Genomic DNA, 24,264 nt, shown 5'->3' with positions numbered 1-24,264 from the left:
CACGCCGTCACAAGACTCACAACGCGCGATATCATCCCCCACACTGCGCCATCCACACCACCCCTCACCACGCCATCCCCCCTAAATCATCTCCTCACACTCCTCAATCTCCACCCGACTCCCCAGCGCCTCCCTCGCCTCCCTCAGCATCGCACTCATCTGACTACTCATCCTCCGCATCCTCGCATCGTCCTCGAGTTCCTCGCGCCGCAGCTTGGTGACCAGCCGCTGGCTGTCCGCGGGGAGCGGGGAGACGCGGCGGTCGTCGGGCGCAGCACCGGGTGTGGAGCCGAAGCTCAGACGGCTGGAGGAGCGGGCGTGTGCGGATTTGGGGCCGGGGAGCGAGGTGTGGTGGAGGGGCGTGCGGGTGGTTGAGCGGCGGGAGACGGGGATTAGGGAGGGGCGGTGTGAGGGCGTGCGGGAGTGTGGGCGGGGGATTTGGGAGGGGGTGGGGGTTGTGCGGGGCGTGTAGGGTGGTGAGAGCACGGGGGTGAAGGCGGGTGCGAGCACGGGTGTATATGTGGGTGCGAGCACCGGCGTGCGGGCGGGCGTGCTGCGTTCAGACAGGCGGGGGGGCGCGGGCTCGGCGTCGTCGGGGCCGACCATGACCCAGGCGTCTTCTGTGCGCAGGCGCTTGGGGCGCGGGCGGTCGTCGAGCGAGTCGATGGAGCGCACGCCGTAGTCGAAGCTGGCGCGCGGGTCGAAGCGGATCTGCTGGACGGGCGCGGCGGGCGAGCTGGGCTCGGGCTCGTCGTGGAGTCCGAGCTGCGAGGCAATCTTGATCTGGGCGTCGGCGTCGTAGCTCTGGCCGCCGCCGGCCTGGAAGCCGCGGAACGGCACGGCGCAGAACTGGAACAGCCGGCCGGCCACGCCGCCGACGATGTTCAGGAGCGAGTCGACGACCCACGAGCTGGGCGCGTTCGGTGCTGCTGCGGCGTCGACTGGCTGCATGGTTGGACTGGTCGGTGACGACCACATGCCGCGCTGCGATTGGAGGTTGAAGTAGTCGTCGTAGTTGCCGGTCTGGCGCGTGAAGCTGTTTGCGCCCTCGATGCTGCCCCCGGCCAGCGTGTAGCGGTCGTGTGCGAGCGGGGCCGGGCTGTCAAAGTGCGAGGCCGACGAGGTGCTGGTCCATGGCTGCGCAGTGAAGCCGCGTATGGAGGAGATGCTGTGGTCGCCGTTGCGTCGCTTGCGGGTCCCGTGGTGCTCTGCGTTCAGCACCTGGCGCCCGGATGTCTCAGCCGTAAATGTGAAGCGCGGCGAGGTCTCGTGGTAGCTCGCGCCCGAGTTGGAGCGCGCATGATACGAATCGAAGAGAGGCATGTCGGTGGTGTGTTGCAAACGGAGGCTGCCTGCGGCCGGGTTGCAAAAGGGAGTCGGTGAAGAGAACAGCGGATGCTGCAGGACAAATGAAACTCGCAGGGCGTCGACGCTGCCCGGACCGAGCGCAGGGCTAAAGGCGCATGTCCAGGGCGGGTGGTGATGATGCGGAGACGGGCTTCTCCACGAGCTTGAGATCTCGCTAGAGATCTCGCTACCAAAGAATTGTTTGGAGAAAGCGAAGCTGCCGAAGCTGCCGCAGCAACCACCCATGAACGTCATGACAGCTTGGCACGCGACAACACAGCGCAGGCAAACAAAAAATACTCGTACTTAAATGTCAACAAGCCGCCTAAGCAGCCAATACGTGCGAACCCCAACGCCGTTCAGGGTATTTTACAGTTCTTGTGACGCCGTTCCATATCAGACCCATCCCATGCATTACTACAACTAGACCCGTGAGACCCACCCGCTGTGCACAAAATACTCGTACAGCTGCGACGACTTCTTCGTGTCAATCCCCAGCAGCTCCTTGGCCGTCTTCTTGTTGAGGACGCCGTTGTTGCTCAGTGCTGCGCGCGCCATCTTCTCCTTGAGCGCGTTGTACGGCTTGGGCATGATGCGCAGTACGCTGCACAGTTCGCGTTCCTCGGGTGTCAGCAGCTGCAGGTCGGCGGCCGACTCCTTGCCGAACTTGAGTGGTACGGTACCCGGTAGCGACTTGACCTGGAACTTTGTCTTGGTGTGCTGTGGTGTCAGGACGCCGTTGGTGCCGTTTGCCGTCTTGTCGGGGGGTGGAGTCGTGAGGCCGCTCCGCTGCTTAATGTGGAGCGGCAGCTCTGACGCTATCAGAGCGGTTGCAGCAGACGGCTGCTCGAATGGCGGCGTCGGCTTGCCAATCCTGCTGGAGGCCAGGCGGTCGAACTGTCCCACGGGGGGTCCTCGCGACTGCCGTGTCTGCTTCTCCGACTCGTACTTCTCGCCCGCCTTGAGGTTCGTGATCTGCATGTTCCTCCACTCCTGCAGCTGGGAAATGGCCTGGCGCAGGTTATGCTCGTACTCCAGATCCTTGCAGAAGGTGTCAAAGTCGTCGTGCTGCATCATGCGGGCGAAGGGTTTCGCCTTGTTCAGCAGATCCTTCTCCTCCTTGGTGCGCTTCTTGTCGGCGGCCTGGTTCTTCCGGTACTCCAGCAGCCTGTGCTCGAAGATGATCTTCTTCCGTTCCACACGAGCGTCCAGGCGCGAGTTGTAGATGTCCATGATGGTCATCTTCAGCTCCATCTCCGGCTCCATCTCGCCGGTCCGGGGGTTGAGGCCGTCGCCGGGCTCAAAGGACATGTGCTGGACGGCCTCTTCGGCCTCGTTGAAATACTCGGTCTCGAACTCCAGACGGCCGGGCATGTAGCCCTGGACCTCGTGGCACGAGGGGACACTGGCGGTCGGCTTCTGCTTGGGGGTGGCGGGCGCGGCATTCTTGACCTCCTCCTTCTTCTCCTCTATGCGGCGCTTCTTACGCGCCTGGAACTCGGAGCGCGGGATGCGGTCGCTGAGGGTGGTGTCGTCCTTGCTCGCGTGCTCGGGCAGCGGGAAGCGCGAGCTCGCGACGTACGTGTCGATGTAGTGGTCGCGCACCTCGTCGCGCTCGCGGAAGCCGCCAATGTGGTCGGCGATGTCGGCCCACGAGCCCAGGCCATACGTCTCGGCGCCCTCCAGCAGGGCCAGCTCCTCGTCGGCGCCCCAGTCCTCGGTGTAGATGGGAATCGAATGCTGCTCGACGACCTTGAACGAGTGCGTGGCCGGGTCGTGGTCGCGCGAATGGCGGCCGTCCGAGAAGCACGGCACGCACAGGTCGTACTCGTGGCAGACGTCGTCGTTGGCGCAGCGGATGCGCACGGTGGAGGTGATGTCGGCCGAGCACACGTCGCAGACATACTTGATGCCGCCCTCGGTGCCCCGCGTGCCCGTCTTCTTCTTGATGACGCCCATGCTCGCTGGTGAAGGCGGGCGGCGGTCGGCAGGGCGGTCGGCAGTCGGCGCTCGGGGGTGCAGCGGCGCAACGACGTGGCTGTGCAGTCGGTGCAGTCGGGGTGCAACGCCGTGGCTGTGCGGTCGGGAGGCAATCGGCGCCCAACGGCCAGAGTGGCGCGCAGGAGACGGCGTGGACGCGGGCGCGGTGGGTGGGCGTGGACGGGGTGCAGCGCGGGAGGCGTGCACCAGATGGTTAAGTGCGAGTCGCGAGTCGGAACTGTGGTTCGCAAGCGGGCAGGGCAGCCGAGGCAGCGGCTGGCACGCACAGTGTTGCGGGCTCAGCGACGCGCAGCAGGCCGTGGCCGTGGGCTGCAGCAGCTCAGGCGAGGCGAGGGGCGCAGGGCTCAGGGCGGCGGCGCGAGTGCGCGAGGCCGCGATCCGCGCCAGATTGCTGCGTACAGGTAGCGCAACACCCGACGTGAGCTCAAACAGGCCGTGCCCCCAGAGCACACCGACGGCCTCCTTGGGCACTCGACCGCTCGACCGCATCGCCACCTCGCGCAGCCCCTGACCCCCGGCCGCTGCCTCTGCCTCTGCCTCTGCCTCGCTGCCTCCGCGCCCACCGCGTCCACCGCTGCCACCGCTCCAGGCTCACCGACTCCGTGGCCGCCCCCGCCCCGCCCGTCGCGCCCCGTCACCACACACACCCGCCCGCACCGCGCCGCCATGTCGTGGAAGCTCACCAAGAGTGCGTCGCCCGCCACCGCCGCTGCCGCCCGCTGACCGCTGACCCGCGCAGAGCTCAAGGAGACGCACCTGGCGCCGCTGGCCAACACCTTCAGCCGGTCGTCGTCGACGTCGACCATCGTCGACCAGCAGACGCCCAAGGCCTCGAACAGCGCCGCCAGCAGCAATGCCGCCTTCGGCGACCCCAACGGCATCGGTGCGTGCTGCCCGCGCCGCCCCCGCCTCTGCTAACGTCCGCAGCCGCCTCAGACGCCGCCGCCGTCGCCCCCTCGGCGCCCCTGCGCCCCGGCATCTTGATCGTCACCCTGCACGAGGGCAAGGCCTTTTCGCTGCCGCCCGGCGCTGAGCAGGCCTTCAGCGGCGGCTCGCACCACCAGGGCTCGCTGTCCACCGGCGGCGGCTTCTCCGTCGCCGGCTCGGTGCGCCCAGGCGCGTCGCGCAACCCCGTCGCTGGCTCGTACACCGGCCGCCCGCAGTCGGCCGCCGGCAGCATCAACGCTGCGCCCACCATCCACGGCCGCTACTCGTCCAAGCACCTGCCCTACGCCCTCGTCGACTTCGACAAGCAGCAGGTCTTCATCAACGCCGTGTCCGGCACCCCAGAGAACCCGCTGTGGGCCGGCGGCAACACACAGTACAAGTTCGATGTGTCGCGCATGACCGACCTCACCGTCTCGCTCTACATTCGCAACCCCACCGCTCCTCCCAACGCTGGCCGCAACGAGGACATTTTCATCGGCACCCTGAAGATCAAGCCGCGCTTTGAGGAGCAGCGCGATGGCAAGGACAAGAAGGGCGAGACCACAGCCGCCGGCCAGGCCGGCGCCGACTGGATCGATGTCCAGTTCGGCAGCGGCCAGATGCGCGTCGGCGTCAACTTTGTCGAGAACCGCCAGGACCGCCTCACCATCGACGACTTTGAGCTGCTCAAGGTCGTCGGCAAGGGCAGCTTTGGCAAGGTCATGCAGGTGCAGTATGTACAAACCCTCTAATTTGAAGCCCCGCTCACACCCCGCAGGAAGAAGGACACCCACCGTATCTACGCCCTCAAGACCATCCGCAAAGCCCACATCATCTCGCGATCTGAAGTCGCACACACCCTCGCCGAGCGCTCCGTGCTGGCCCAGATCAACAACCCGTTCATTGTGCCGCTGAAGTTTTCCTTCCAGTCGCCAGAAAAGCTCTATCTCGTCCTGGCCTTTGTCAACGGCGGCGAGCTGTTCCACCACCTGCAGAAGGAGCAAAGATTCGACATTAACCGCGCGCGATTCTACGCCGCAGAGCTCCTCTGCGCGCTGGAGTGCTTGCACGGCTTCAACGTCATCTACCGTGATTTGAAGCCCGAGAACATTCTGCTCGACTACACCGGCCACATCGCCCTGTGCGATTTCGGTCTGTGCAAGCTGGACATGAAGGACGAGGACCGCACCAACAGTGAGTGCCGTAATATATTCATCCAACACCACTAACCCCACCAGCATTCTGCGGAACACCCGAATACCTCGCTCCTGAACTGCTGACCGGCGGCGGCTACACAAAGTCGGTCGATTGGTGGACACTCGGCGTTCTGCTCTACGAGATGTTGACAGGCCTCCCACCCTTCTACGACGAGAACACAAACGACATGTACCGCAAGATTCTCACCGAGCCGCTGCACTTCCCCGGGCCTGAGATTGTCCCTCCTGCTGCCCGCGATCTCCTGACCCGTCTCCTTGATCGCAACGCCGAGAAGCGGCTGGGAGCCAAGGGTGCGGCCGAGATCAAGGCCCACTACTTCTTCCACAGCATTGACTGGCGCAAGCTGCTGGAGAGAAAGTACGAGCCGAGCTTCAAGCCCGCTGTGGTATGTGTATCCCAAACTCCGACGTGCTGAGCTAATATATTCAGGTCGACGCCAAAGACACGGCCAACTTTGACCGCGAGTTCACCTCGGAAGCACCGACAGATTCTTACGTCGACGGACCCATGCTGTCGCAAACCATGCAGGAACAGTTTGCAGGCTGGTCCTACAACCGGCCGGTTGCTGGCCTCGGAGATGCTGGTGGCTCGGTAAAAGACCCGTCTTTCGAGGGTGTTGCGGACAGGAAATAGGGTACCCTGGCCTAGCACGGCGACTGAGCTCGGCCAATAGCCGGTGGCTCCGGCAATCGGCCGTCGCCTGCAACCTCCCACCTGGCATTGTTGCTGCTGTCGGGCTTTGGAGCATACATAGATGAGTGTGTGATTGGTGGGAACTCTCAGCGCTTTTGGCTATTTTGGTTCTAAACGACGGCGTATGGGGGCAGCATTCGTGCTTGAAATGCCCAGATAGGCAATCCAAGAAGATATCCCACTCTCACGTCTGGACCTCTCACGTCTGGACCGCATGTGCCTGAAGCTCGTCGTCAATTAGTGAGCATGAATAGTCAGCATTTGTATGTCGCACCGACCAACCGGAGAAGTCTGCTGTTCACGCGGTTCCACCTGTAATGGCTGTGACGTACGCGAGGACAGCGGGGCATAGTGGGGGCTCGGCCAGCCGCGCCTTCCACAGCTCCAAGATGCAGCGGCCTCAACACGTCCTCGAACCACTTCTCACCTCTACTCAACACTCTCCTCTGCTCAATTGACTTTGCATTCCCTTTCGATACCCATACTCCGATTGTAAGCCAGTGAACTCTCCAAACATTGCCTGTATTGATCCGTCAGTTCACACCATGCCCGGCTTTTCGCAAGCGTCCGACCTCAACGCGTGGTCGGCCCTCCAGGACCACCACCAGAAGCTCGGCAAGGACATTGTCCTGAAGGAGTACTTCAAGAACGACCCCCAGGTATGCAACGCGTGCGACAGACGGTGCTTTACTAAGCCCTGCAGCGCTTTGAGAAGTTCAGCCACACCTTCAAGAACGATGCCGAGGGTTCCGAGATCCTCTTCGACTTTTCGAAGAACTTCATCACCGAGGAGACGGTAAAGCTCCTCGTCGAGCTCGCCAAGGAGGCCGGTCTCGAGCAGCTCCGCGATGACATGTTCGCCGGTAAGAAGATCAACTTCACAGAGGACCGCGCCGTGTACCACGTAGCGCTCCGCAACACCTCCAACCAGAAGATGGAGGTCGCCGGCACCAGCGTTGTCGAGGGCGTCAACGAGGTCCTCGAGCACATCAAGGAGTTCTCCGAGCAGGTCCGCAGCGGCGAGTGGAAGGGATACACCGGCAAGAAGATTGACACCATCATCAACATTGGTATTGGTGGTTCTGACCTGTAAGTCGCTGAAAGATTATTATACTGGGTGCTGACAACACCAGCGGCCCCGTCATGGTCACCGAGGCTCTCAAGCCCTACGCCGACCGCAGCCTCACGACCCACTTCGTCTCCAACATTGACGGCACCCACATCGCCGAGGCCCTGAGGGAGGCCAACCGGGAGACCACCCTCTTCCTGATTGCCTCCAAGACCTTCACCACAGCCGAGACCACCACAAACGCCAACACGGCCAAGTCGTGGTTCTTGGAGCAGGCCAAGCAGGAGGACATTGCGAAGCACTTTGTCGCTCTCTCCACCAACGAGGAGGAGGTCACTAAGTTCGGCATCGACAAGAAGAACATGTTCGGTTTCTCCGACTGGGTCGGTGGCCGCTACAGCGTCTGGTCTGCCATTGGCACGAGCGTTGCGCTGTACATTGGCTACGACAACTTCCACAAGTTCCTCGAGGGCGCCCACGCCATGGACAAGCACTTCCAGGAGACCCCTCTCGAGAAGAACATCCCCGTGCTCGGCGGTCTGCTGAGTGTGTGGTACTCTGACTTCTTCGGTGCTCAGACCCACCTGGTCTCTCCGTAAGTTTTATGTTTATCCCACGAACACATCTAACGTGCGCAGCTTCGACCAGTACCTCCACAGGTTCCCTGCCTACCTCCAGCAGCTGTCTATGGAGTCGAACGGCAAGGCCATCACCCGCAGCGGCGACTACGTCAAGTACACCACCGGCCCCATCCTGTTCGGCGAGCCCGCGACCAACGCCCAGCACTCGTTCTACCAGCTGCTCCACCAGGGCACCAAGCTCATTCCCACCGACTTCATCCTGGCGGCCCAGAGCCACAACCCCGTGCAGAACAACAAGCACCAGAAGTGAGTTTTGTCCCATTCTCGCAATCAACGCTGACGTTTTAGGATGCTGGCTTCCAACTTCTTCGCCCAGGCTGAGGCGCTGATGGTCGGTAAGACCCCTGACCAGGTCAAGGCCGAGGGTGCTCCCGACAACCTCGTCTCCCACAAGACCTTCCTCGGCAACCGACCCACCACATCCATCCTGGCCGACAAGATCACGCCTGCCGCTCTTGGTGCGCTGATTGTCTACTACGAGCACCTCACCTTCACCGAGGGCGCCATCTGGAACATCAACAGCTTCGACCAGTGGGGTGTCGAGCTGGGCAAGTCGCTGGCCAAGAAGATCCAGGCTGAGCTCGACGACGACAAGGAGTCGGACTCTCACGACGCCAGCACGAGCGGCCTCATCAACGCCTTCAAGAAGAAGTCCCAGTTGTAGGTGATGGTTATGAGTACACGATAGCAAAAGCGTAGCGTCAGTAGTCTAATTGAATCGATGAGTCTTGAAATCATGTTGAGTTGTGGTGCGAAGTTGGAGTCGGTGCACGGGCACGATAACTCCAACACGTCAAGTTGACAGATCGAGCCGCCCTAGCGCACAGAGCGTTGTGGCTTGACATCGTCTCTCCAACAATGCGGTCTTGGTACGCAATGCACTCCAAGATGTCCTGGCTCCTCCTGGCGCTGTGTTTCTGGACAGCCGCCGCCAGCAGTCAATCGCCGCCCAAAACGCCCGAAGCCCGCGGCTACTCCATCGGCGAGCTGATCCCCGTCACCTGTCTAAACCGCACGATGTATTTACATTCACCACCCCTCCCCACCGCAGAGTCCAGCCCAGCTAACCCCCCCTCCCAGCGACACCGGCGAGCACATCACCGACCCCAACGGCCAACTCCAATACATCCCCTTCCCCACCTGCGCCGAGACCGCCCGCCCCCTCGAACTCGCCTTCGGCGTCGAGCGCGAGATAAACTGCACCATTGCCTTTGTCTCGGATGCGCTGTACCACTTGCTGGAGTTCTATATCCACTCCGATGCGCCGCTGACGTGTCGCGTGCCGTCCCGCCCGCTGGGGAGTACCGCGCTCGCGGCGTTCGGGGTTGAAGATGCAGAGGCCCAGGAGGGCGCGCTCGGGAGTCGGAGTACGGCGTATACGCCCCTTGTGGTTGGGTTGGCGGGCGCGCTGCAGTTGAGCCATTTACACGTCGGGCACTCCCTCAATCTCCTCCTCCACGGCGTCGGCGGGGGTGTCGAGGCGGCGACCGCGTACAGCGTCGCCCCGCACACCCGCAATACAAAGCTCGCGATCGGCGACGCGCTGACCCTGTCATTCAGTGTGCGGTGGTACAAGACCACCCAGCTCCCCGCGGGCTGGGAGGGGTACGGCGGGCATGTGTATGTGAGCACGCTGGTGTACTGCGCATTGAGTGCGCTGGCGGGCGCGGCGGTTGCGGGGGTGTGGTTCAGGGGCGTCGAGTTGCCGCGCAGGGTTAGGGGGTTTGCGAGGGAGAGGATTGGCGGCGGGGGTGGGGGGTTTGGGATGGGTGGGATGCGTGGCGGAGGAGGGGGGGGGTATGGACTGCCTGTTGCTAATGGCGGGGGGAATGGGGGGTATGGGTATGGGGTTGGGGGTTATGGGGTTGGAGGGGGGTATGGAGGGGGGGTGGGGAAGAAGGATTAGGTGGTGTGAATGGGGGGGGGGGTGTAGTGCATGTATGGTTCTAGGTTCGGGGAGGGGGGTTTGTAGTGAGGAATCCCCGATGTCTAGGTGCATGTTTACTGCGCAGTTGTACGGGGGTTTTGTTGATACGTGTGATTGTACAAGGCTATGTTGTAGCGCTCCCTCCAATCGTACAGGGCCATCCGTCTGTCTCCTCTCGAAGATTCACTTTCCCATCTCCCATCCCTCCCATCCTCCATCTCAATCCCCACCTACCACCCCTTCCTCGTCAACTCCACCACCCTCCCCGTAACCTCCTGAAACCCCTTCCTGAACCTAGCCCTCCACCGCTCACTCGCCAACCTCTTCCTCTTCAACCCACCTCGCTCATGAAACCTCTGACTTTGAACATCCCTCTTCACCCTATTCCGCGCCATCAAACTCCCCAGCATCCCAATACCCCTTACAATGTCCCTGCCCCGCGTGGCGTCCAGCTCCACGGTGCGCCCGTACGCCGGCTCGAGTCGCGGATACGCCTCGAACGCGGCGCGCTGCGCGGCGGCCAGCGAGGCGGCGGGTTTGTTGGCCAGAGAGGGTGACAGCAGGGAGGACGGCATGTCCATCGAGTCGAAGGCCAGGCCGATCGGGCGCGTGCGGGTCCGTGGTGGTGGGCTGAAGGTCGAGCCGAAGACGCGGGGGGGCGTGGCGGCGGCGGGCGTGTTGGTGCTGGTGGGCTCTGGCGCGAACAGGTCGTCGATGGTCTGGGTTGCTGTTTTGGAGGGCTGGGGGGCGCGGGTTGGGGGGGTGCGGGCGTCGGCGGGCGCGCTGGGGGTGTTGGATAGGGCGCGGTGGGTGGGCGCGAGGAGGATGCGTGTGTGGGTGCGCGGGCGCAGCAGCGCGGCGAGGGCGCGGGGGCCCGTTGTGGTGAGTGCGCGGGAGCCCATTGCGGTGGTTGTGTGGGAGCCCGATGTGGTGATTGTGGGTGGCTCCCTGGCGATGGCAATTGGCAGAGGTGCAGTGCGGCGCTGGCAGTGCGGCTGCGGTTCACGTCGACATTTACTAGCGCGCGGGCCCGTGCAGCTGCTCGAAAACCCGCAGCTCGGCCTGCCTTCAGACGGCCACGTGCGAGCGATTCCACCTCGACTGCACTCGACCTCGGACGCTGTGTTTCGACGACATGTACAACTATCCAGGTACGTGAACTGCGCGGTGAATTGCGCTGTACTGCAACAATGCTAACGGCGCAGGTGCCCCCGGGTTCAGCGGCCCTCCGCGCTATGCGAACTCTCCTCCAGGCGCCGCGCCACCGGGCATGGGTGAGTAGCGAGCCGTGCTGTTATGTGTGTGCTGTATGTGTGCTGACCAGCGCAGGACCGCCCGGCGCAGCTCCTGGCGTCGCGCCACCGGGCGTCGCAGGCCCTCCGTCGCTCGGCGGCCCGCGCCCGCTGCCGTCGAACTGGCAGCCGCCGGCCAACATGCCCAACTTCAACTTCAACGCGCCCGTCATCCGCCTCGGCACCCAGCCTGGCCGCGGGGCCGCCGACAGCCCCGCCGGCGCGCGCAAGGAGACCGCCGTGCCTGCGCGCCGCGGGCTGGGCATGGACCGCGACGGCGACCGCAGAGACGGGCCGCAGCAGGTGATCCCGCCGACGCGCGAGGAGATCATGCGCACCATCTTCGTCGGCAATATCCCCGACGGCGTGGGCGGCGACGACGGCATGGAGCGCATCCTCGAGTCGGCGGGCAAGCTGGTGCGCTGGACGCGCGTGACCGACGCCAACAACAAACCCCAGACGTTTGGCTTTGCCGAGTTCGCCGACGCGCAGAGCCTCGAGACGGCCGCCGAGATCTTCAAGGAGGTCAAGGTGCCCACGAAGCGACAGAAGCCGGGGGAGAAGGCCGAGGGCGAGGTCGAGACAAGCCAGCTGCAGGTCATGGTGGACGACGCCTCGATCAAGTACGCTGAGGAGTGGAGCAAGATGCGCGACGAGGACGAGGCGACGGTGCAGTTCCGCCTCGACAGCGCCAAGGAGACGCTGTCGGGCGTGCTCGCCAGCCTGTTCAACCCGCCCAACATGCCGCAGATGGACTACGGCGGCGACATGATGATGGCGGACATGCCCGCGCAGGACGGCGACGTGGAGGTGGCCTTTGTCAATCTGACCAACGCGGAAGACGAGCTCGCCGACATCCCTGCTGAGATGCGCGAGATCGTGGCGGCTGAGATTGCCGCGTTCCGCGACCGCTCGAACCAGCGCGACCGCGAGCGACTGCGGCGCGAGGAGGAGCTGGAGGAGGCCGAGCGTCGCCGCAGCGGCCGCCGCTCGCCGCCCGTCTCTGCGCCCACCGGCCCCGGCGGCGCCAACGGTGTCCCCGTAGGACCCAAGGCAGACCGCGGCGTCCAGGGCGCTCCGAGCGGACCACGAGGCGCCCAGTTCCCCAAAGACTACCAGGGCGGTGTCAACTTCACGAACGGCGGATCACTTGCGAACGGCGCCTACTTCAGCCGCGAAGACGACGACGACTCGGCTAGCGACTCTGAGATCGAGAACCGGCGCAAGAAGAAGCGGGACGACGAGAACGAGAACGAGTACCAACGACAGCTGTCCAAGTGGCTCAAGCACGAGAGCCGAAGCGTGTCCTCACTAGAACGCACGAGCGACCGCCTCAAGAACCAAGAATCCGAGCAGCAAGCCGCCCGCGACGCCCAGGCCAAGCAACTCGCCGACTTCGACGACGACCAGGAAGCCTCCAACCGGCGCCACCTCTACTACCGCGACCGCGGCGAGTACATGCGCGAGCGCGAAAAAGTCCGCGAGCGCGAACACCGCGACGACGCCCACGACCGCGCCCAGGAACAGCGCGAGCGCGCCTCGCACGAGAAATCCCTCGCCGCGGCCCGCGGCCCCGCGCCCTCCAAACCCGCCTCCCCGCGCCCCCGCTCCCGCTCCCCAGCACACTTCAAAATCTCCCTCGGCGCCGCCGCCAAGAAACTCGAAACCGCCGCCGCCCCGCGCCGCACCGCCGCCGACGTCGAACACCTCCTCGAAGACGGCGACCCGGCCGCCGACGCCGGCGCGCGCAAGCGCACTCTCGTCCCTATCAACTTCGACGCCGCGGTGCGCGCGAACCTCACGACGGAGGAGATCGAGGACGCCCAGCGCCAGCTCGCGCGCGATATCCCCACCGACCGCGAGGGCCTGTGGAAGTGGCCCGTCTCGTGGGCGCATTTGCCCGAGCGCAATATCGAAAAGGATATCAAGGACTGGGCGGCGAATAAGGTGCTCGAGCTCATGGGCTTGCAGGAGGATATGCTGGTCGAGGCGATTGTGGGGCATTTGAAGAGTCGGGGCGGGCCGCAGGCATTGGTGGAGAATCTGGAGTTGGTGAGTTTTTTGTTTCTGTTCCTATGCGTGGTCGTCTTTCCACCGTGTTCTCTTTCATCGTGGTCATCTTTCCGCGCCCCATGTTGCGTTTCTAAAGCGGTGCTAACGGTACTACAGGCACTCGACGACGAAGCAGAGGCCCTCGTGCGCAAACTCTGGCGCATGGTCATTTACTACAGCGAGACGGAGAAGCGCGGTATCAAGTAGCGTGGCCCCACGCACGTGGGGGTTCCTGGCGCTGGCGGACGGAGCGGACAGACGGAGCGGACAGGCAGACGTAGCGGACGGATGGAGGCAGAAGGGATCAGCGGGTCTGCGGAGGCTCGGCGTATGCTAACGGAGGCTCTAAGGACGCTCTAAGGACGCTCTAAGGAGGCTCGAAGGAGGCTCCAAGGAGACTCCAAGCTCGTGTGTACATAGCAATACAGTCCACTGGCGCGCGACGGCGCTGCTGCTGTGTTCGAATGCTTCTGAGGCTCTTGTGATGGATATGTATCTGTGCCCGGGGCCTGTGTTTGTGCCCCGGAACGGCGTTCGAAACGTGACCCATGCGGCGCGTGTGGAAGGGGGGGAGGGGGGAGGGGGTATAAAGCCTGATGTCTGAAAGGCGTACGACGGAGCGTCCTCACCCTGCTTCCTGGATATCTAGAGATCATGGATATCTAAAGATCATGGATATCTAAAGATCCTGGATATTTAAAGATCCTGGAATTCAAAAGATCCTGAACATGGAAAAGCTCACGAAAATCTAAAAGTATCGCAACTCAACCTATGTCCCGCCCTGGGGGTTTGTGAAATCACACTGAGCATGGTTCGATGTTGTGCTCTGGTTCTGCACTCTGACGCTGCACTCTGATCCTGCACTCTGATCCTGCACTCTGCACCCTCATCCCACACTCTGCACCCTACCCTACCCCAATCCCGCACTCTGCCGCGGAATCCAAATCAAATTGCTTACGCGTTATGTCTGTCTGCGTCCGGCAGAAACGAGCAAATCCACCATCTACAATGACTCGGGGATCCGAAATCACCGAACAAGGGGGTTATGTCTTGCGCCTGGGGACTATAAAATCGCGCAGAAAACATGCAGATGCTGTGGGTGGTGTGTCGCGGAGCCTAAATGCAGGCGAAATATCACATGGGCTGAGGGTGTGCGTCTGCGTCTGCGCCGAGGGAGAGAGGGAGTCCACCATCTACGATGTCCCAGGGATCCAAAGTCCAACAGAAGAACCTCAATGTTCTGTGTCTGGGGATCGTGAAATCATGCCAAAGACGCACCTATATGATGCTCTAAATGTCAGAAGCACCGCCCGATGGTGCTTCTGCCTCTGCGTCTGCTCCTTCCCCCAGGGGAAACGTCGAAGTCCGCGGTCTACAATGACATGAGGATCCGAAACCAATGAGATGAAAAACCAATGTTCGGTGTCGTGTCTAGGGATCGTGGAATCTGAAATTGCGCAGACAAAGTTGGATGTTGCTGTGCTGCGTGGACTTCAAGTCTTCTCATCATGGCCCTATGGTGTGCTTCTGCTTCTGCGTCTGCGTCTGCGTCCGGGACGAAACGATGGAGTCAGAGATCTGATCTGCGATACCCCAGGTCTCGAAATTGGGGGACAGCAAAAGCCATGCTCTGCGCCCGGGAGCGTGGCGTGGTGACGTGCTGCTGGATGGAAATCCGAATACAGTGAAACACATATTCATGGCCTGCGTCGGGGGATTATGGAAGATGCACGGCGTCTGGATGGTGCATGCTGCTATGCATTGTCGCGAATATTCAAGATTCAGTCAAAAACAATATCATGTTTGGGCCTGGGAGGTTGTGAAAATAAGCAGAATACCGCCTCATGCTCCACTCTGCTGCCCACTGCTACACTGGAATTCGAAATGAGGAAAGCAGCGGTATATGTTGTGCGCCTCGAGCTCGGGATTTTAAAAGTAACTCCAGATCTCTAGATGCTCGATCTGCGTTGCTGTCCACTGCTACTCTGAACTCTGAATTCTGGACTCTGAAACTTGAAATCTGAAGTCTGAACCAGCACAATAAGGCGTCATGGTCTGCGCCTGGTGATTTGTAAAAACCAAAGACTCTGATGCTGCACGCTGCTGTCCACTGCTGCCCACTGCGATACTAGAATCTGAAATGAGTAAGATGCCTTCTCATGGTCTGCGCCTGGCATGTAATACATGACACCAAGGACTGATGCTGCGCGCTGCTGCCCACTGTGATAGAATCCGAATCCAAATCCACCAATTGAGCATGCCATGTTCTCTGGGAGGTTGTGAAAGACATACGCTATCTTTGAATACTGCACGCTGCTGCGTACTGCTACACTAGAAACTGAAACTAAAAAGTCGACAGCCGATGTTGTGCGCCAGCATCTGCGTCTGGATGATATAAAAGGGACTGTTTCCTGCTGCCTCGCAGTACCGTAATACCGTCTCCATACTCTGTTGCCCTAAACTCTCAAGATAACGTTGATCGTGCCATGTTCTGGGTCCGGGTTGTTCTAAAAAGAGTAGGAAGACTTCTCATGCCTCACTGTGTTTCCGAATCCGAAACAATTCTGGCGGCAAGCGATGTTGTGCGCCTGCGTCTGCGTCTGGGGGATATAAGGGCCTCTATCTCCTGTAGTCTCGCGATACTGCAATACCGCTTCCACACTCTGTTGCCCCGAACTCCGTTGACGGGCTTTCGATGTTCTGCGTTCGGGTGCTTTGCGAAAAAGAAAGGGAAGATTTTGGTATGCCCTAATCTGTTTCTTGGAATCCTCAAGTCCAAAGCCAGACAAATCCCACTATGTGGTCTGCGCGGGTGGGAAATAAACCCACTGTCTGAGAGAGTCTTGCACTCTCGCACTTATGCTCTGTCACGCCAGTATCTAAAGACATCAAAAACCTGGTGATGTTCTGCGTCTGGATGTTTTGCAAAACAGAGAGAGGTCTCACTGATGCCCTGCTCTGTTTCCTAAAATCTAAAGCCGTCTAGAACTTGGTACATAGTCTGTGCCTGGGGGCATATAAATTCTACTGTCGAGGGAGTCTTGCAGTCTCGCGCTTATGCCTTAATGTGCCAGCATCTAAAGACACAGGCAATTCTGCTATGTTCTGTGTCTGGGTGTTGCACGAAAGAAAGCGAGGGGACACTTGTGCCTCGCTCTGTTACCCGGGAATCCAAATCAACGCAAATGTAAACATATGGTGTGCGTTGGCCGGTGGAGTATAAAGTCTACTTTCTGACCAAGTCCTGCAATGTCGCCCTTGTTCTCTGTCACCTTAATATGGAAAGACTTCAAAACGCAAACCATGTTCCAAGTCTAGGTGCTTTGCAAAACGAACAGCCATAGATCACATGGCCTGCTCTGTTTCCTGGAGCCCGAATCAAAATGATGCAAGTCTCAGTATATGGCCTACGTCAAAGGCAGTATGAAGCCCACTGTCTGAAAAGGTACATGTTCACATCCATGCTCTCCAGCCCTAAAGTCGGTGGGGACACAGATGATGGTTGGAGTCTGGGTGCTTTGCGAAAGAAAAAGGATCTTGTAGCGGTCATGTCCTACTCTGTTTTCCGAATCTCCGAGTTCAAAAACCATGAGTAACTGGTTCATGGTCTGCGTCTGGGAAGGTAATCTGGTCCTCCACTTTGTCTCTCAAAATCCAAAACTATCCGAGTAGCGACCTATGGTTTGCGTCTGGGAGAGTGTTTGTGTACCCTATTCTGTTTCCTGAAATCCAAAGATACCTGACTAATTTTCTGCGTCCGGGCGTCTTGCAACATAAAAGGAGGGACTGTGATACCACTCTCTGCTGCGGAAATCTAAAAAGTTCCTCGGACTGGTTTATGTCCGCGTCTGCGTCCACAAGGGGTATAAAAGCCACTGTTGGATGGAAAGTTGCAAAGTTCTGACCATAACACGTATGCGGCGGGAGGATCAAAAAGGATAGGGCGAGAATCCATGTTCTGCGAAATTTGCCTGTATGCAGACTTATACTCTGTGCCTGCGACTGTAGGCTATGAAAAGTCACCCATCCTCTGGTCATGGTGTCTTCCAAGATTACAACATCAAACCCATAACGGTTCTGTGACCTGAGAACTCAAAACTCAAGAAAGCTATGCTCATGTTCTGCGCTTGGGAGGATGTTCTGACACTACATTCTGCTGCGGCAATCTGAAAGGGACCAGGAAAGACCGATGTTCTGCGTCTGCCGCTGAAGGATAGATAAGACCCACTATCTTCCTGCATCTTACAACATGAAATCCAAATTGCTTCTGTGGTCTGAAAGCCCGAATTTCAGCAAGCACCGGATTATGGTCTGCGTCCGGGTGAAGACATGGCATTAATCATCTTCAAAGGGCTTGTAAAATCGAGACAACACTTATGTGGCCTGAGGATCCAAATAGATTGAATGTGAAAATAACGTTCTCTGAAATGTGCTCAAGAGAACGACCATGGCCTGCCTGCGTCCGGAGAAAATTTCTAGACTCTACTGTCTTCCAGCATCTTGCAACTTCAAATCCGCAACGCTTCTGCGACCAGGAGAATCCGAAACCTAGACAGTACTTGCGAATGGTCGCTGTCTGGGGAGAAGACAAAATTCACTGTGTGATGAAAAGTTGTAAAGTCCCAATCGGAACACACATATGGCCCGCGGATCCAACCTCAGCAGGGAGTGGCGTATGGCGTGCATCTGGGGAGGGGGACATATCTTACTGTCTGAGAGCTCGAGGCTTGCGAGGTTGAAACAACAATACTCCTGTCACGAAACCTAAAATTGCCAAACAAATCTACGATGATCTGCATTCGTGTCTGCGTCTGAGAGGATATAAAGTCTTACTGTCTGAGATCTTGCAGTATCGCATCCACAATACTGTTTCCTAAACATAGCAGCCTCCAATCTATGATCTGCGCCTGCGTGTTTATAGGGGAAGATCAATGTCACTGAGGCTTGCGGAATCGAAACACCAACACTTGTGTGCCCTGAGAACTTAAAATGTACATCACCCAAATCAATGTTCTGTGTCCAAGGGACAAAGATAAATGGCACTGTCCGAGAGCGGCCTGCGAAATCCAAACAACACCACGCTGCTTCCCGAAAATTCGAAACACAGTCGAGGACGATCCATGGTCTGCGCCCGGCACTCTGAGAGACACATCGCTCGAGCATATTCGGCGATTCAAAACACTACATTTCCAGAGTATGTCCGTGCTTGGCCGTTTGCAAAAAAGGCGGACGACAATGTGATCCCACATTCTGCTACACGAAAGTCAAAGTCAACCAAAAGACCGGATATGGTCCGCGTCTCGATGTTCTACAAAACATGCTCAGCCTGCTTTGATACCACGTAATGCTGCACGAAAGTCGAATTCAATTGACAAGCCAAACATCTGCGTCTGCGCGTCTCGTAAAGAGTATCAAAACTGTACCATGCTACGCTCTGCCACGCTCTACTCCATAAAACCTCAAGTCGATTACAATGCCATTCATGGCCTGCGTCTGAGAGCTCTGTAAAACACAACATGTATGCTCTGATGCTGTCTGAGAGCTCAATCTTTACGATTAATCTTACATGTTCTGCGTCTGGGAGTTTCTGCAAAAGATGCACAGGATGTTCTTATGTGGCTGCAATCACAGACAGCCGTGTTTTGTAAAAACATAGCTAGACTCACTATGTGTCGAATCTCTGGTTTCTGTCCGCTGAAGACCTTATCCCACCTCTGCATGAAACATTGTGCCCGCTGTCTGGTGAGGAGATTACCACACTCGAAGGATATGGAGACAGAAGGTACGCTATTGGAGCTTGACATCACTCTCTACTTTCCGAGATCCAAGACTTCGCTTGCAACCACTCATGCTCTGCATCTGGGCGTTGTGCAAAGCTTTCGGAAAAATCACCAATGTGTCTGTCCTCTCTCTTCTGTTTCGTTTACACATAAGAATGTATCTCAGAGCAAAATGTGCCGGGTTTCTGGTCTCCTTCTACATGGAAAAACCGGCAGACTCGCTGTCGGATGGAAACGGGTATCGATACCACACTCTGCGACCGGGGATCCAGAAGCCTCCTCATGTCCCGATTTGTTGAAAGACGCCAAAGACGGCCTGATGTGTCTACCCCTGCCTTTCCTGTTTGTGTACACTGAAAGACACCATTCCACTGTTCATGTGCCCGGTCGACAGTTCCCTTCCTGCTTGTCATGCAAGTGTTGTTCTCGCCATCTCTAGCGATGAAATCTGGCGCACCAAGAAAACAGGTTTTGACACTACAACTCTGTGCCCGGGCGTCTAAAACTCTCCCCTGTGTGCCAGTTCTGCAAAATACACCGGAAGGCCCTGATGTGTATGTCATGTGAGATCTCTTTACTTAGCACCATAAATGCAACGCCATACTTATCATGTGTCGGGTCTCCAGCCCCCTTTTGCTGGAAAAAGCTACATTCTCTATGCGATTGGCTCGAAACCCTCGCAGTAAGGGCGCGGAACGTCCATGGGTGACCTACTGCCAGAGATGCCTGATATGCTGTTGGAAGGCAGATCTCGAGAACTTTTGAAAGCGTGCCGTGCGTTACAGCGTCACTCTGTGGTCCTGAATCCAGGGTTGAAAGACGTCTAATTGGAAGCCATGTTCCGGCGACGGGCGAGGTTGCCATGCTGATGTGCGGATCATACGTTCGAATGTGTACCGCCGCACTGTTCTACCATGTTGGATTGACTGGTCTTCGGTTCCCGTGGTCTCGAATACTCAAAGTCAGGGGGACGTGTCCGAAGTTCAAAGCTGCAATTATGGAAAAGACTGGAATTGCGGGATTTAGAACGCACCGAGCAATGTTTATGCGGATGTCTAACGATTCGATGTTGTGTTACTGTGGGTGAGAGATGGCGGGCTGGACACTGGTACCGGAACCTAGGCTTGGATTGGATTGGATTATTATTTTCACAACATCCCCCCCCCCCCCGGTATCTACCGCCGCTCCCCGTTCCGCTCCCCCTCTTTTTCAAACTCCTCCATCAGCCCTCCCAAAATCTTAAACATCTCCCCGCCCACACGTCGACCTTCCTCCCGCCACCCAACCTCACACAACCTCCCGAACCGATCTGGATGCCATCTTAACCTTTCTTGCCTCAGCCACTCGTAGCTGTACAATCCGCTGCCGCGCAGCAGCGTCTCGACATCGTGTTTGCACGCGCGCAGGCCAGCAGGTTCGGCTTTTGTCGCGGCGCAGGGGAGGAGGGTGCACGGGGTCGGGAGGCGGGGGAGGGGCGGGAATGCGGAGAGAAGCGCTGGAAGCGGGGCGGTGGTGGAGGCGCTGCGGACTTGGAGTTTGCGCGGTTTGGGACGGCTGGGACTTGGGCTGGGGTTGGGGCTTTGGGCAGAGGGGCTGGCTGTGAGGGCTGCGAGGGCGGCGGCGAATTTGCGCGCTGTGTCTGTTGCCCACTGCTCGTACAGTGCCTGCGTTGCGGCGTCGGGTTGCGCGGGCACAGGGGGCGGTTGCGGGACTTGCGCACCGGGTTGAGGACCCGGCTGGCTCTTCTTCTTCGCCTTGGTGAAGTAGTTCGCGACGAAATCTTCCAGCGCATCTTCATTTACGTCGTCAATGCTGCCCGCCCACGTGCCGTCGTTGCGGACCGCGATGAACTGGTCTGTCGTCGTGGGATCGAGCGCCAGGCAGGCTATCTCGCTCCAAGCGAAGCCTGCCTCGCTCTTCCATTCTTCAACCGTCTCGCTGTACATCTCCCAACTGTCGCCGTCGCCCAGCCGGTACACGACGTCGCCGTACTCGCTCAGCGCAAAGAAGGCTCCCTCAGGGCCCCACGTGACGAGCCGCGGCGGGCCCACGCGCCACCCGGACGGCGTGAGCCACGACTGCAGCGAATCTTCGAGACTGTGTGGTAGGCTGGCCCAGCGGATCAGCTCCGGGTGCCACACGATGAAGGAGTCACTGGGCCCGAGGAAGAAACGCAAATGTGGCGAGTGCCATGTCTTTCCCAAGACGGCCTGAAGGCGCGGCGGGATCAGCGCGCCCCAGCGTATACTGCTCCGTCCGGAGGCATCTTTGAAGCTGAGCAGCCAGGACTCTGGGACGGGGCCGAGCGACGCCCAGTGGACTTCGGAGGCGGTTGCAAGGAGGGCCAGGAGGGATGTGGGCAGGTTGCGACTTTAGCCATTAGCTTGGTGTATAGACTCGGAGAGCGACGTACTGGCGTAGGCCTTGGTAGCTCTTTGATATAAAGCTGTCGTTCCAACCGAAGGAGAAGAATGATGCAGTGCTCGATGTAGACGCCATGCTAGACTGTTATTGGCTCGGGACCCTTATGACGTCACATTCAACTTTAGAGATTTCCCTTTTCGTGGACGTCGCGAAGAATCAGCTCCAGGCCTCGCATCTTATCTCCAGCTCATAAATTGCGTATAGCTGTTGGTGGAGCGACCAGATTGCGCATAACGGGGCTTGCTGGTGCGTGGATCGGTAATTTCCCTGCTCTGAACCTGGAGGAGGATCGGCTTGGCGTGGCAACGCTGTTTACACCACCATCGCTCGATGGCCTCATCATTTGGCGTTTTAATGCGTCTCACCAGCCTCCTGAGGCTATTTGGGAGTCCCAAGTATTCATTACCTCCGTAGTCGCTACTTGAGCGGCAGTAGAACTGATACGTCATGTGCGATGCCACATTCACTTTTGGGCAGCGGGGGAGCCATTTCTTCCAATGTCCTTCGCAGCGGGATACGTGAGTTAAGACCAACGAGAAGCATTTGCGACGTCAAGTTTTGACAGATCCCAGGACTCGCCTCCCACGGAAACTCACGACCCTCCTCTCGTCACCACAGATCCAGCAAGTCCACCACGTCGCGCTGGGCTATGAGGACAGCTTCCTGATCACCTGGCGTGACAAAGACAATCAGGATCGCATTAATACCGTCGGCCTCCCCGCTGAACTGATCACCTTCCTCTATGCTCGCAACGACAACGGCCGCCCCGCCCGCAACATCCCCGCCATCCGCTGTACCCTAGGCCCCCAGAACACATCCTTCTTCGCCCACGACTCCGCCGCCTACCTATGGATGAACCTCCCACCCGACCTCCTCTCCGCGCTGCAATCTCGCATCCAGAACGGCTCCTGGACAGACCGCCCGCGCCTCGTTGCCCTTGGCGCCGACGCCACCTTCGTCCTGATCACCGCGCAGCACCGCGTAATCTGGACACTGGACCCGTACCCCCTACTCTCCACTCACCTCGAGACCCTGCGTGCCGCGCGCCGCATCCCGGACCTCACTAACATCACGCTGCACGCCTACCGCTATGGTTGCTTCGTTGCACAGTCACGTGACGGCACATTGCGTGCGGAAAATCTGCCGCCGCACCAGCAGTCCGGGCTGAAGACGATGGCGGATGCGGTTGCGCGCGATTCCCTGCGTGCGGGGAGGAGTGTGCCGCGCCGCGAGATCGATCCGCCGGTGGTGCCGCGGCCGAGTCCGCTACAGGAGCGGGCGAGGGTGCGGCGAGAGTGGAATGACCATACGCAAAGGTTTACGGCGCAGTCGAAGGGGCTAAAACTGAGTGTGAGTTTCAGTATTGGTGGACTGGCACGGGTGCTGGGCTGAGGGAGTGGATCCTGGCGGCACGGTGCTCCGACTGAGATGCAGAACAGTCAGGGAGAGGAACTTCCACGTCGCCGCATGGGCGACCGCAGGGTGCGGGCTTTCGGGCCCTGCTGGAGCTACCTATCCTTCATTATGTGGCGATACACGTCAGCAACCGCCGTGACATGGAGACGAATCGCCGTTTCATCTTTGAGGATCCGCTTTTGGAGGAGTGCCGCATCCTGCTTCTGAGCTGCGAGCAGTGTGAACCGCTAACCGCGAACTGCGGATCACCAACAGCAATTCATCAACAGCGACAGCGAATCTAGAACAGCCAGTGGGGGAATGAACGTCATAACGAGTCTTGACAGGTGTCGAGGCATCTCTTCCCCTCACATCGATGTCTCCCAGCCTCATGGCAGACTCAACTGCCTAAACTTCGCGGTCGGCAGAGTGCCAGGTGTCGCATGACGCACACCACAGCAGTATCAGTCACAATCTAGTAGCACCAGCCTACCCAGGGTTACCTTTCTCGGTACGCTGATTCTCAGTACGGCTAAGACTTTCTTTCTTCGTTGCTGGATCAACAATTGGGAGTAGTCGAGCCGTACCTTTCACGGCTCGACGGCGTTTGATTGTTCAATTGGGTAGTTGTGATAATGCGGACTTGCAACGTCGGCTTGTGGTGTGTGGTATGGTGCGAGCATGACAGCCCTAGCGGTAGCTGACTGTTGGTGATGCCCGCGCGACCCACTCAACTCTATCGAAACGGTACACTTCTTCTCGATTAGCTGATCTCTTATTGATACCCGTTAACTGATACTCGGTTGTTGCTGGGGTCTGTACAGCACCCGAGCAGGCGGTGTGCGAGTTTGGGTCGCCTGCAGGAGGGCTAGCGTATTAAGCTCAGGGTACGAATTCACTTAGATCTAAATCTTGATAACCAATCGTTGGGCGTCGAGTCATGCTCCGAGTGGCAGATACGTTGTTGTCGTGGACAGTGTACCATCCTGGGACTTCACGTACAGGGAAATTCACCGGTTGTTTGTCGCAAGTGGTTGCTCAGAATCAGTTCATCCTGTATAGCCAAGAACTTTACCCTGCAATGCACGCCTCAAGCATCAGCATAGCGTCGACCCCTCATGGATGTGCGCTGGCGGGGGTGCGATCGTGGTTGGCGGCGTGACAGTCAGCACGATCTATTTAGATCTGGAGATGGGTCAAGTTTGACACCCCAGTGTGGAGGCGGGTCGCATCATTTTATCTTCCGAGAGTTTGGTAGGAACGGGGTTATGCATCAGCACTGCGTTGTGGCGCATATGCAGTGGCAGCTACTCGATGGACTTTTCGCGTCAGCACTGTATTGTGGCGCACGTGCAGCGCGCATTACAGCACTTCGTCAACAGCGACTCGATTGGGGTGCTTTGTTGTCGGCTACCGCTGGCGCAAGGTGAATGTTCGTCGAGCTTGGTGCGCCGTGACGTGCGTCATGGGCGACGGGCGTCATGGGCGACGGGTCTGG

At 59.0% G+C, this 24,264-nt stretch overlaps 9 protein-coding genes across 9 annotated transcripts; 5 read left to right on the top strand and 4 right to left on the bottom strand.

The window, feature by feature from the left end:
* Nucleotides 1–81: 81 nt before the first annotated feature.
* On the bottom strand, nucleotides 82–1,323 carry C7974DRAFT_323798 (uncharacterized protein; the record flags this gene model as incomplete). Its single annotated transcript, XM_046138925.1, has 1 exon — nucleotides 82–1,323. The coding sequence occupies one exon, from the start codon at nucleotides 1,321–1,323 to the stop codon at nucleotides 82–84; it is 1,242 nt and encodes a 413-aa protein (XP_045991095.1).
* A 447-nt stretch (nucleotides 1,324–1,770) lies between these two features.
* C7974DRAFT_323483 (uncharacterized protein) lies at nucleotides 1,771–3,306 on the bottom strand (the record flags this gene model as incomplete). Its single annotated transcript, XM_046138902.1, has 1 exon — nucleotides 1,771–3,306. One exon carries the CDS (start codon nucleotides 3,304–3,306, stop codon nucleotides 1,771–1,773), a length of 1,536 nt encoding a protein of 511 aa, XP_045991094.1.
* A 362-nt stretch (nucleotides 3,307–3,668) lies between these two features.
* On the top strand, nucleotides 3,669–6,469 carry C7974DRAFT_406949 (kinase-like domain-containing protein). The gene is made up of 6 exons (XM_046143189.1): nucleotides 3,669–4,036; nucleotides 4,088–4,231; nucleotides 4,276–5,008; nucleotides 5,054–5,469; nucleotides 5,514–5,878; nucleotides 5,923–6,469. The coding sequence occupies exons 1-6, from the start codon at nucleotides 4,015–4,017 to the stop codon at nucleotides 6,124–6,126; spliced, it is 1,884 nt and encodes a 627-aa protein (XP_045991093.1). The 5' UTR covers nucleotides 3,669–4,014; the 3' UTR covers nucleotides 6,127–6,469.
* A 31-nt stretch (nucleotides 6,470–6,500) lies between these two features.
* C7974DRAFT_406942 (glucose-6-phosphate isomerase-like protein) lies at nucleotides 6,501–8,630 on the top strand. Its single transcript, XM_046143188.1, has 5 exons — nucleotides 6,501–6,845; nucleotides 6,890–7,275; nucleotides 7,320–7,850; nucleotides 7,894–8,142; nucleotides 8,185–8,630. Exons 1-5 carry the CDS (start codon nucleotides 6,732–6,734, stop codon nucleotides 8,558–8,560), a joined length of 1,656 nt encoding a protein of 551 aa, XP_045991092.1. The 5' UTR covers nucleotides 6,501–6,731; the 3' UTR covers nucleotides 8,561–8,630.
* Nucleotides 8,631–8,641: 11 nt separating this feature from the next.
* On the top strand, nucleotides 8,642–9,802 carry C7974DRAFT_370437 (uncharacterized protein; the record flags this gene model as incomplete). The annotated part of the gene is made up of 2 exons (XM_046139966.1): nucleotides 8,642–8,915; nucleotides 8,977–9,802. The coding sequence occupies exons 1-2, from the start codon at nucleotides 8,755–8,757 to the stop codon at nucleotides 9,800–9,802; spliced, it is 987 nt and encodes a 328-aa protein (XP_045991091.1). The 5' UTR covers nucleotides 8,642–8,754.
* On the bottom strand, nucleotides 9,783–10,796 carry C7974DRAFT_406935 (uncharacterized protein). The gene has a single exon (XM_046143187.1). The coding sequence runs from the start codon at nucleotides 10,723–10,725 to the stop codon at nucleotides 10,054–10,056; it is 672 nt and encodes a 223-aa protein (XP_045991090.1). The 5' UTR covers nucleotides 10,726–10,796; the 3' UTR covers nucleotides 9,783–10,053.
* A 112-nt stretch (nucleotides 10,797–10,908) lies between these two features.
* On the top strand, nucleotides 10,909–13,724 carry C7974DRAFT_90608 (uncharacterized protein). The gene is made up of 4 exons (XM_046147485.1): nucleotides 10,909–10,974; nucleotides 11,029–11,097; nucleotides 11,153–13,167; nucleotides 13,285–13,724. Exons 1-4 carry the CDS (start codon nucleotides 10,959–10,961, stop codon nucleotides 13,372–13,374), a joined length of 2,190 nt encoding a protein of 729 aa, XP_045991089.1. The 5' UTR covers nucleotides 10,909–10,958; the 3' UTR covers nucleotides 13,375–13,724.
* Nucleotides 13,725–20,117: 6,393 nt separating this feature from the next.
* Nucleotides 20,118–21,926, bottom strand: C7974DRAFT_90569 (uncharacterized protein). The gene is made up of 2 exons (XM_046147483.1): nucleotides 21,361–21,926; nucleotides 20,118–21,317 (listed from the first exon to the last, which is right to left on the bottom strand). Exons 1-2 carry the CDS (start codon nucleotides 21,444–21,446, stop codon nucleotides 20,123–20,125), a joined length of 1,281 nt encoding a protein of 426 aa, XP_045991088.1. The 5' UTR covers nucleotides 21,447–21,926; the 3' UTR covers nucleotides 20,118–20,122.
* C7974DRAFT_90573 (uncharacterized protein) lies at nucleotides 21,606–22,855 on the top strand. The gene is made up of 2 exons (XM_046147484.1): nucleotides 21,606–21,889; nucleotides 21,944–22,855. Exons 1-2 carry the CDS (start codon nucleotides 21,819–21,821, stop codon nucleotides 22,761–22,763), a joined length of 891 nt encoding a protein of 296 aa, XP_045991087.1. The 5' UTR covers nucleotides 21,606–21,818; the 3' UTR covers nucleotides 22,764–22,855.
* Nucleotides 22,856–24,264: the final 1,409 nt, after the last annotated feature.

This window comes from Boeremia exigua, assembly GCF_020726555.1.
Source record: "Boeremia exigua strain MPI-SDFR-AT-0100 chromosome Unknown C7974scaffold_16, whole genome shotgun sequence".
NCBI lineage: Eukaryota > Fungi > Ascomycota > Dothideomycetes > Pleosporales > Didymellaceae > Boeremia > Boeremia exigua.
This window is presented reverse-complemented; position numbering and strand designations above follow the sequence as displayed.

Coding starts and splice junctions, on each gene's coding strand:
- C7974DRAFT_90573 (XM_046147484.1), top strand. CDS start 21,819: ATGTGCGATGCCACATTCACTTTTGGGCAGCGGGGGAGCCATTTCTTC. Junction 21,890..21,943: donor TGTCCTTCGCAGCGGGATAC/GTGAGTTAAGAC, acceptor GACAGATCCCAG/GACTCGCCTCCCACGGAAAC.
- C7974DRAFT_90608 (XM_046147485.1), top strand. Junction 11,098..11,152: donor CGCCGCGCCACCGGGCATGG/GTGAGTAGCGAG, acceptor TGACCAGCGCAG/GACCGCCCGGCGCAGCTCCT. Junction 13,168..13,284: donor TGGTGGAGAATCTGGAGTTG/GTGAGTTTTTTG, acceptor ACGGTACTACAG/GCACTCGACGACGAAGCAGA.
- C7974DRAFT_406949 (XM_046143189.1), top strand. CDS start 4,015: ATGTCGTGGAAGCTCACCAAGA. Junction 5,009..5,053: donor GGCAAGGTCATGCAGGTGCA/GTATGTACAAAC, acceptor CACACCCCGCAG/GAAGAAGGACACCCACCGTA. Junction 5,879..5,922: donor CGAGCTTCAAGCCCGCTGTG/GTATGTGTATCC, acceptor TAATATATTCAG/GTCGACGCCAAAGACACGGC.
- C7974DRAFT_90569 (XM_046147483.1), bottom strand. CDS start 21,446: ATGGCGTCTACATCGAGCACTGCATCATTCTTCTCCTTCGGTTGGAAC. Junction 21,318..21,360: donor AGCTACCAAGGCCTACGCCA/GTACGTCGCTCT, acceptor TAATGGCTAAAG/TCGCAACCTGCCCACATCCC.
- C7974DRAFT_406935 (XM_046143187.1), bottom strand. CDS start 10,725: ATGGGCTCCCGCGCACTCACCACAACGGGCCCCCGCGCCCTCGCCGCG.
- C7974DRAFT_406942 (XM_046143188.1), top strand. CDS start 6,732: ATGCCCGGCTTTTCGCAAGCGTCCGACCTCAACGCGTGGTCGGCCCTC. Junction 6,846..6,889: donor ACTTCAAGAACGACCCCCAG/GTATGCAACGCG, acceptor TAAGCCCTGCAG/CGCTTTGAGAAGTTCAGCCA. Junction 7,851..7,893: donor CAGACCCACCTGGTCTCTCC/GTAAGTTTTATG, acceptor TAACGTGCGCAG/CTTCGACCAGTACCTCCACA.